At 46.1% G+C, this 10,198-nt stretch overlaps 2 protein-coding genes across 3 annotated transcripts in view; both read left to right on the forward strand.

Annotated features, from left to right (window-relative positions):
- The first annotated feature begins 493 nt into the window (after nt 1-493).
- Nucleotides 494-5,780, forward strand: MGP (matrix Gla protein). The gene is made up of 5 exons (XM_003202202.2): nt 494-600; nt 2,951-3,081; nt 3,254-3,289; nt 4,405-4,480; nt 5,403-5,780. The coding sequence occupies exons 2-5, from the start codon at nt 3,021-3,023 to the stop codon at nt 5,539-5,541; spliced, it is 312 nt and encodes a 103-aa protein (XP_003202250.1). The 5' UTR covers nt 494-600; nt 2,951-3,020; the 3' UTR covers nt 5,542-5,780.
- Nucleotides 5,781-9,476: 3,696 nt separating this feature from the next.
- LOC100543749 (osteocalcin-like) overlaps nt 9,477-10,198 on the forward strand; it is a 5,903-nt gene continuing 5,181 nt past the window's right edge. The window contains exon 1 of one of the 2 annotated variants that reach the window (XM_010709721.3): nt 9,477-9,622. In XM_010709721.3, the coding sequence (XP_010708023.1) occupies nt 9,556-9,622 (67 nt within the window). In that variant the 5' untranslated portion in view covers nt 9,477-9,555. The remainder of the gene's footprint in view (nt 9,623-10,198) is intronic. The other variant, XM_003202210.4, reaches the window with a different exon arrangement.

The raw sequence follows: 10,198 nt of genomic DNA on the forward strand, positions 1-10,198 counted from the left end.
GTGGGTTTGTGCATAGGCTCAGCAGCCTGGTGTGGTGCACATGACCTGGGTATCTTGGGTGTGTGGACAGAGCCAGGAGCCCAGGACTCCAGTATCCCAACCCAGCCAGCACACATCCTGGGTTGTCCAATGGCTTGTCTAGCTCTGTTGTGGGTCTGGAGGAGGGGGTACCAGCTGCAAAAGGAGCATGAAAGGAGATGGGAGAAGGCCTCCTGCTCCCTATGGATCAGCAGATGCCCTGGCCAGGAGCATGGTTTTGCTCAGGGTGGGCATAGGAAAGGGGGAGACTGAGCTTCTCCTCAGACTTCTGTTTATGGGCACAGAAAGGCAGCCTGGGCTGTGCCTCCCTCACCCTCAGTGCCTGCTCTGGTTCCCTCCTCTCCCTATTGGCTTGAAGTTTTTATTTCCTGGCTGAGGGCTGAAGGTGTTTTGACTGAGAAGGTGGAAGCTTGAGGGTGGATCGAGAGTGGGAAACAGAAGGGGGAGGAGTCACTCATCAATGCTAATAAATAAAAGGCCCTTCTTTTTCCATGCAGGGCCCAGGACGCTGGAAGAGCTGCCCCTTGGACGAGTTACAGGCTGGCTGGAAAGAACGGCTCTGTGAGTATGCTAGGACTGCCTCGCTTTGCCTGGATGGCTGCTTGCTATAATGCCTTTCTGAGGCTTCACAGCTGCAAACTGCTAGGAGTGGTTGCTGCGTCTTGTGTAAAACTGTGATTCTCCATTTCAGCAGGAAACGGGACAGAGGGCTGCTTTTCTGAATATCCCTTTTTGGGGGAACTGTGGAAATCCCTCAGGCATTTGCTGGCAATTCATCTCACCTTCTCTTTCAGTAGTTCTAACCAGTGGATGCTACTAGAAAGCAAGGAGATTTGGCTCGCTGTGCCACATGATGTATTACATGTGGGGCAGCACAGTGATGCTGGGGAGGGGAGGTGTGTGCTGGAAAATCCAGGGTGCAGGTGGAGTGAACAGGAGATCATTCTTTCCAGGGTAAAATGCTCCCTGAAGTCAAGTTATTGGTATAGAGCCAGAATGTTCATTGATCCCTTGGAAAATGCTTTGCTGCTGTGGAGAAAAATTAAACATTTGAGTTAAAGGATGTTTGCAGCATTTCTCCTGCGCATTCACGCTTGCGATACTCCAGGGATCTGTGAGTTTCTGAAATTGTAGTGGAGTATTCCAGAGAGTAGAGGGCTCTGCCCTGAGTAAAGGTAGATAAATAAAGACAGTTTGGCTGGAAAGTCTGTTGGAGTTTCCCACTCTGTAGCATCACTTTCATTCCAAAGTACTCTCAGTACCTTCTTCCCTGTGCCCCACAGTTCTCCTGCTAAGTTCTGTCCCTCAAGCCCATATTTCTTGGCAGTTCCCAGACCTGCCAGACTGTACAAAACATTCAGGAAACCTACAAAATCCACATTCAGCACTAACTCAAAAACCCTGGGCTCCAAGGAATGCAAACAATCCTAGAGCAGAGAATTCCCTTAAAGAGACCAGAGTGGCGAGGCACAGGGACAGCAGGCAAGTCTCAGTTCTCCTAGAGCAGATTTCTTTTAGTTACAGCACAGCCTGGTGTTCACCCTGATTTAAGGCTGAGCACCGAATGGGCATGATGTGGATGATATAGAGGGCGCTGATGGTGGGGGACTGAGCTGCACTTTGCAGTTTGCATAGTCCCAGCCCCACTGCTGCCATGGGAGTGCTGGCAGTCACTGAGTACCCACCTCTCCTCACTGCCTTGCCTCTAGTAACTACTCCCCTTTGCTTTTCATCCAACAGCCATCTCTGTAACAACTACCCTCCCTGCCCCCTCCCATTTAATTCCCTCTTATTGTACCAAAGAGCTGGAAAGTCAAACTGCCACCTTACGTCCATCACTGCTGCCCATAACATTGGTCCCAGACATGCTCCTTTGATGCTAGCAGGTGAAGTAATGCTCCCAGAGACTGCTGGCCTGGGACATTAGTCCTGTCTGAAAAGTCTTCCACTGGCCACCCAGAGAGGTGATGGATGCCTCATCCCTGGCAACATTCAAAGTCAGGCTGGAGGGGCTCTGAGCACCCTGACTTAGCTGTAGTGGCCCTGTTCATTGCAGGGGAGTTGGACCAGATGGCTTTTAAAGGTCCCTTCTAACTCAAACAATTCTATGATTCTATGACTTCTGACTTTGGTATCCAATGGGACAAAGGCTGCTGGTGGCAGAGCAGAGGCAGCAGTCCTGAAACACATCTCCTTTCAGAAAGATGTTGACCCTTGGGCTGGAAGAGCAGTGTAGGACCACAGTGAAGACCTGCTGAGATAGCACTCTAGGTGCTGCTGCTGTTGTTTCAAATCTCACGGTCCTTTCAGCAGAAGGAATTCTTCTATATATCACTGTTTGCAGTGATACTCCTGGAGCAGTAAAGGAGGAGATGGGAAGGGGCATCAGTGCTGACTTCTTGCTTCAGCATCCTTCAGGCTGGGAGGGCATTGGGACCAGCTGGAGGAAGGGAGGTCTGAGCGTAGGGGAAGTGCCTGGTGCCTTATTCCCTATATCTCCCTCAGCAGAGCTGCCAGGACAGTCTGGGCTCTATTTATCCAGACAGAAAATGGCAAGGGCAAAGAGAGCGGATCAAAAGTAAAATATGAAAGACAAACACGTACATTTGGGATCAGCACACGCCTCTCCCTGCAGGCCCCTGGCAGCTCCTGGAATTCCTTCCACTTGCGGCCAGGTTCCTGAGTGTGGAGTGCTGGGACATGCTTGCCCGTGAATTATGGCATCTGTCCCTAAATCAAGAGAGGAAGGGGTAAGCCTCCTCCTTACTGAAGCCTGACTCAATCTGCTAATAGAAGCTGTGTTGTAATGACTCCATATAGTGTGTGTACAAACCAGCAGTTGCGTTCCCCAGGTTCTTTCATCCCTCCTGGATCTGTTTTCATAATAAACATTCCACTGCTAATTTTGCAGGACCTCTGTCTGCATTCAGTGAAAAGCGAGTGAGGCACAGCAAGAGTCAGAGTGAGAGAGTCCTTGCACAATGCGTTCTCTCGTCGTCCTTGTGCTCCTGGCCGTCTCGGTCATGGCCGCTACTTGCTATGGTAGGTGAGCTTCTTTTACTGGATGGAGCAATGACTCCAATGCTGCAGACATCTTTGGGTCTGTTCTGATGTATTATATTCACCTTCAACCCTGTAGATGTCTTCTTCTGGTCTATGGTGTGTAAAAGACTGAATTCCATGTGACTTACACATGTACTCTTTCTTTCCCCAGAGTCCCATGAGAGCATGGAATCCCATGAGTATCTCAGTAAGACTGCTTTACTATTTTCTTGAACTCAAAGTGCACTACAGGCATCTCCAAGGCCATTTTCTTGTACTTTACTGTGGAGATTAACTAGACAGAACCTCTCGGTCCAGGGATACTAAATTTAATGGGTTACAGAGTGTCAGGATAAATAGGAAGAAGATTAAAATGGAATTCACATGTTAGGGCACAATTGCAACTGCTGTGCTTTCCAATGAATATAATGAAAACTGGAAAACACAGTCATGAGTATAGATCCCTGCTGCATGTACGTAAACCAGGTTGAATGGTACCAGAAAAGGATATTGCTCAAAAAGCTCAGGAGGGTACTGCAGAAGCCAGTAATATGGGTTGTCCCTATGCAAGGATGGGGAGAACACAACTCTCTGCACCTTGGAAGAAGTAGGTGGGATGTGTGGGCAGGAGGGATCCTTGTTCTGGAAGAAGGAGTTAGTGTCACAGGAGAATCATGTGAGGGTGGAGAATCACTTAGGAACGAGCAGAGAGTTCAAAGCTAAAAAGAAACTAAACCATCTGGGAGAATGACTTCACAAAGCAGCTAGTCAGAAACACAAGTGGGAGCCAAAGCCAAAGACTCCTCCATGCTACAGTAGGACTGTGCTGTTCCTCAACAAGGACAGAAGGCACTTTCAGGCCCCTCGCTTCAAAATTTCCGCAGAGACCTTTGCACTGTGATTGCCTAACCTTGGAGGCAGATAAACTTATTCAGGCCCTTCCTGTTTTCCATCATAGCTTTACAATTCTGCTAATTCTACTGCGTGTGCCCAGACCTCCCCTTGGTCTGTGCCATCTGTGCCACTTGGCACCTACCTCTTGTTCCAGTTCCACCCAGTCAGAGAGGGCTATGGCAGCAGTTTTCCCCAGCGTGGCTTGAGTAACAGGAGGACAAAAGCAGCATGTGTGCTTCCATAGAGGTTGCATTTGCAGAGGGAGAGCTTGTCAATGAGCCAGCAGGAGGAAATATTAGTAGGTCCTGGGTCTCACGGTGTGTGGGAGGGCAGACAAGGAGACTGTCACAAATGTGGGAGAGGCCTTTGTGGAAATCAGGTCTTGCTAAAAGTGTTTATCTACTCTGAACCACCTCTTGCCTTCTCCAGACCCCTTCCTTAACAGGCAAAGGGCCAATGGCTTCATACGAGATGACACAGGACTAAGAGCTGTTCTTCAGGAGAGGTACGTTATGGCATCAGAACACTGAGGGTGGGAGCATGGAGAGGTATGTCTTTGCCAGTCATAGGCTGGTACCAGGGGAGAAGTCACAGTGACTCCTCAGAAGCCTCGGCCCCTCTCTCTGCTTGAGCCAACCCTGGGAGAACCATAGAATCATTAAGGTTGAAAAAGATCACTGGGTAATCTAGCCCAACCATCAGCCCATTCCTACCATGCCCACTAACCATGTAGCTCAGTGCTATGTCCACATGGTTCCTGAACACCTCTCAGAAAGTAGAGTGGGTCTGTGCATTCAGGGGCAAGTTCTGCACTGGAAGAGTTCTTTTTAAATTTGTCTGAAGGAAGGAGTAGCAAAAGGAGGAGGAATCAGTGTGGGCCATCCAGAAGGGAAGCTCAGTTTGAGATCTTGTTCCAGTCCTCAAGATTTGTGAAGAATTTGCATAACTTTTTCTAAATTGCAAAGCCTTTGGTGGGCTTCTTTTCCTCATCTATAGAATGCAGATACAGGCAGTTTTACATCTTACGCAGGGCTTGTGAAAATAAGGGCTGAGATACAGAAGGGAAACCCTGTCAGCAGTATCAGGTAGCCCTTAGCAGGAAGCTTCTTGCTCTCCTTTTTTCATGTTTGGGGTTAGGGAAGAGCAGAAGAGCTGGAGGGATCAGACTGGGGGACTATTCCTGCAGCAACAGGCTGAGACAGGAACCACCCTCTTATCCCCACCACCCTACTTAGCCATGAAGTAAAAGGTTACATAGGGAGGCAACCATACCTGCTGTAGTCACGTTGGTACCCTGGGTACGGTGAACACTGGTATGCCATGGTCTTGGTAGTAGAGGCTGGGATGGACCCTTAGACCTGGTAAGGCAGAGAAGGGCCATATACAGATATTTAAGATAACACTCCTAATTTTTTTTTTTTTTGCAGGATCAGGGAACGTAATAAGGCACCTCAGGAACGTCAGAGGGAGATCTGTGAGGACTTCTACCTGTGTGAACAGTATGCTCTTAACCATGGCTATCCTGCTGCTTACAGGCACTATTTTGGGAGGAGGAGGAATAAGTGAAGATGATCTGTCCCCACCCTGGGGCTTGGACCTCAGGATAACCTCCTAGGAAAAGCAATGGCTCTGAAACATATTCAGTTGCTTGTGTCCCTGTATGTTATCCTGCCTGCTGCTTCTCTCCCATGTAGCCATGGATTCCTACATTGTGTTAATTAGCGCTGAGCTGATGTAGCAGAGATCAGAGAGAGTTCAGGATGTGGGTGTTTGCTGCACAATAAACTGCTGGTTTGACACTATCATCTCATGACTCACAGTATTTTAGGGGATGACTTTTCACGAAGAAGCTGAATTTCTTTATCATAAAACCTGGTGCAGATAATGGAAACAAGTCCTTACCACACAATCACATGAGATTTAAAAGAATGTACAATTATTTTGTTCTGGGGCCTATAGCTGACTTATTTTAGACATCACTGGCAAATTTCATTCTCAGCCTTAGGACATCTTAAAATGGTCTGGTGTTCAAAAGGGAGGGTGAGATGCACTTTTTGAAAACAAAATCTCTTTGAGATTTTCTCACTTTGGTAAACAACATCCAAGTGTCTGTTTAATCTTAAAGACAAAGTTGGTATGAAAACTAGTGACAGAAAAAAACTGGCAGTGGCACCTTGTTCTCCCAGCCACCCTTCGATTCTGGTGTATGGTACTTCTGCAGAAAGGAACATGTGGCCCAGATTTTATTCATATTTTCATTAGGCGTGCTGGTTTATCTCCTTTCTCCTAGAAAACTTTAGCATTAGCCTTTTACTTTGAATTATTATATGGAAATTATTATTATTTTTTTATTTCTTCAGCTAAAACCAAGAACGCAGACATAAATTCTCCTTGGCTCAACACCTTCCTCTTGTTGACACAGAAAATCAGCTTGAATTGTAGAATCATTAGGGTTGGAAAGACCAGTAGGATCACTGAGTCCAATCATCAACCCATGCCTGTGACTGTACTAGACCATTTCTCTCAGTGTGACATCTGCCCTGTTCTTGAACACCTCCAGGAACAGTTGTTCCAACACCTCCCAGGGCAGCCTGTTCCAGTGCATCACCGATCTTTTGAAGAAGTTTTTACTGATATCCAATCTGAACCTCCCCTGGTGCAACTTGAGGCATTCCCTCTTGTCCTATTGCTGTTACCTGGGAGAAGAGGCTGACACCACCTCTCTACCACTTCCTTTCAGATTGTTGTAGAGTGATAAGGTCTCTCATGAGCCTCCTCTTCTCCAGGCTGAACAACCCCAGTTCTCATAGCCGCTCTTCATAAGACTTGCGTCCAGATTCTTCCCAGCTTCATTGCTCTACTCTGGACATGCTCCACTGCCTTAATGTATTTCTTGTAGAAAGGGGCCCAAAATTGAACATTGTATCCCCTTGTACTTTTTGTTTCCTCTTGTGTCTCTCTGAACCCATGAGGGTGAGGATAGCTAGGAGTCAAAGCATCAGAAAAAGAAGGGATAAACAAGAGATTCAGATCTGAGGAGCAAAGAGCAAGTCCTGTCCTGTGTGGTAAGGTGGACATACCATGGGCCTCTGGGAGTGGCAAGTGACTGAAGGAGGCAGTGGGTCTCCTTTTTGGTAGCCACTTTCTCTGTCACCCCAGTGGCACCAGGGACAAAAGCCAGAACTCACGGCTCCCACCCCTCTGTTCCGCTCGCTCTGTCTTGGAGGCAGCAGGATGCAGCCACAGCTCTTTGGACACCCCTCAGTGTGCAGGTGTAAAATGCTCAATCTCAGCTCAGCGCAGCTTGTTTCATTTTGCACATCTTCAGGTTTCCCCAGTGACCTGCAAATTAGAGAAATGGGAAATATTACAGTACACTGTCAAAGTCTGTAAGGTATGAAGTATCAAATTGTTGAATATTCTATGAAATTAAATATAGAGCCAAATCTACCTTCCACAGTGGAAACATACATCTTTTCAGAAATATGCTTTGTGGTTTTGCCAGCTTGGCAGATGAATCTTTGGGAAGAAAACATATTTATTTATTGAAAACACTTCTGATAGGAAACTCCACCCTGCCAGTTGCTGAGATTTTGTCCAAAGGAAAAAGTGAGAGAGAAATGAGTGTTGTGAAAAAACGCTGTTCAGATTAGGTATATTTGCATTCTCATTTGTTCTGCATGTTCCTAAGGAGTTGAGTATTAAGATCACCAAAGTCAACAAGTCTGTAGTGTTTGGGTTTGTCTTGACACCGTGACACCACCAAAACAGAATGCATGGGGCTAATACTGTCTGGGTCTGTGTCCAAAAATACTTAGCACTTCCAACCTCCAGTTTACCAGAATAAATAATGAATAATATCAGTTTTCAGAGGGTTTTCATTAATGTAAATGATAATCAAACATGCTTGTGAGACTAAATACTGATTAAAAAGCTTCAGAAAAGCTAGGAAGAAAGGGTAGGCTGTTTGGATGACTACAGTTGTGTATTTATACTCTTTCCAGCTTTCTTTTGCTTATCCTTTCCTAGGATACTTATCGCTGTTGATATTTATTTATTTTTAAACTGTTGCTCTCCAAGACGCTTCTTCTGGATGTTGTTAGTATATATATTCAGTCTGTCCTGGACTGTAGAAAAGCTAAACATGTTTTTTAATCCTCAAATTTCTCTGATTTCTATGTAAAATGAAAGACTGTTTATAATGATCAACAGAATCTCCAGTGGACATGACTGCCCTTGGGAGCCTATTATTTCCGTAACTCTGTGTGTGGGGCTGTGGAGGATCAAACACAAAGTGGAGAAAGATGTGATCCATGTGCTGTGTTGGATGTAACTTTGGGAACTTGGCTGGCATAGTAGAATATGGTAATATGGGTTACTGGTAGAAAAAAAGCATCTCAGTAGAGGAGGAAGAGGAGGTTTAGTTATATTGTGTGTGCACAGGAGCACTGTCTGTTGTCTGGCTGAATAAATGTCATTCAGCCATAAGCTGAAATGTCACCATAGTGCAGGCCATACCTGATGACAATTCAGCATTTAATACAGAGCTACAATACTCACTAAAATTCTGCTGAACTAGGGAGACAAAAACACAGCCTGAGGTTATTTCAAATACATGGTTGGTTGGTTGACGGATTGGGTTGTTGGATTGGCTATGAGTACTACAAGCAGTGCAGTCTCTGGATGCTCCTCAAAAGGTCTGAGCAGGAACAGCAGGGATACTTCCACACACATGGGGCTTCGCAAACACCATCACTTCTTGGGAAACATGCTGACATGAACTGTCAGGATCACAGTCCTTGCTTTGGGTCAGGGCCTGGTAAGCTCCTGTTCCTGGCATGTGCTTCTTGATGTACCAAGTAACCATAGTCAACCAAGTTCTGAAGAGTAAAACACTTCTGGAGTCTCAAGGCTTATTTGATGTTGAGGCAAGAGAAGCCAAGCCATTAGCCACCAAATTGGGAAGGTTTCCAGGAAGAAAAAAGAAAGGTCACTGTCTACTAAAGATCCCAATACTGTAAACATCTCAAATCTCTTCAATGGTTTGTTGAAACTGTCTAAAGTGAAAACCTACTGTATATTTGCCCTATGAAAAACATTTTATGGGTGTCCTTTCCTTTAGAGGTATGAGTGTGGTTGGGGAAAAGGGTCACCATTAGGTTCAGACTCATTTTCCACATGGGAGAGTCCCATCACACCAAAACATCTGCTTCACTTCTGGATGTGCTGGGCTCTCTTCTGGCTTTCCTTCAGGAAGCTGAATCACTTCTATGTTTACAATAAAAGTGATTTTTTATCCAGTTGTTTTTCTTCAACAGACCTATTCAAAATCTCAGATAAAATCTTCTGGAAATGCCGTGAGTCCCGAGATGGATGTCCCAATGGCTGCCAGGACCCAATGTTTTGTGGCCCGAAGGACGGGCTTTGTTTTGGAGCTCAGACTCAGGAACACAAGCCAGAGCCCTGATCTCTCCAGGCAATTACAGGATATAAAACGATGCTCAAAAGCAGGCTTCAGAGTGCCTTGGCAGCCTCCAAGAACACTCTGAGTGTAGGGAGAGCAGCAAAGGCAAAGCAGACATGAGGAAGCTACTGACACCAATGATCTTGACTCTGGCCCTGGCAGTGCACTGCTGCTGTGAGAAAGGTAAGGAAAGTGGACATCTTCCTTGAGAACACTGCTGTATCTTAGTCTGGGAGGCTGTACCATAGTCGTAAATCAGAGGGATTTGGGTATAGACAGCCTTATCTGCTACTGGGTTCTTTCTTCCATTGGTCAAAAAAAATAAGCATTTGCATCACTGAACTGCAGCAGAGAATTCCAACATTTTGACATACTGAAGCATGAAACCAGTTTAGCAATTAGGTGAACTGGCAAAGGCATGCTGGGTGTTCAATTTTGGGTTATCAGGGTGAGCTGCAGGGCAGAGCTGTGTCAAGAACAGGGAGGGAGACTTTATTCCTGCCAGCACTGAAGTGTTGTAAAATTGCAGAGATAGGCACTGAGTCAAGTCTTCACCTGCTGAAAAAATGTGGAATGGGGAGAACTCTGGAGGGGAAAAATAAACACCTATTGATATTTAGGAAAAAAAAAGGGAGTTGTCCCATTGAATAAGAGCACATCATATTTGCCCAGGGGGGGTTGTGGAGTCTCCTTCTCTGGAGATATTCAAGTCTCGCCTGGACGCCTACCTGTGCGACCTGGTGTAGGGAACCTGCTTTG

Source organism: Meleagris gallopavo, chromosome 1 (genome assembly GCF_000146605.3).
Source record: "Meleagris gallopavo isolate NT-WF06-2002-E0010 breed Aviagen turkey brand Nicholas breeding stock chromosome 1, Turkey_5.1, whole genome shotgun sequence".
NCBI lineage: Eukaryota > Metazoa > Chordata > Aves > Galliformes > Phasianidae > Meleagris > Meleagris gallopavo.

What these genes read in the sequence shown, in the direction of transcription:
- MGP (XM_003202202.2), top strand. Translation starts at nt 3,021, where the DNA reads ATGCGTTCTCTCGTCGTCCTTGTGCTCCTGGCCGTCTCGGTCATGGCC. An exon ending in GGAATCCCATGAGTATCTCA is followed by an intron (nt 3,290 to 4,404) that starts GTAAGACTGCTT and finishes TGCCTTCTCCAG; the next exon opens with ACCCCTTCCTTAACAGGCAA. An exon ending in AGAGCTGTTCTTCAGGAGAG is followed by an intron (nt 4,481 to 5,402) that starts GTACGTTATGGC and finishes TTTTTTTTGCAG; the next exon opens with GATCAGGGAACGTAATAAGG.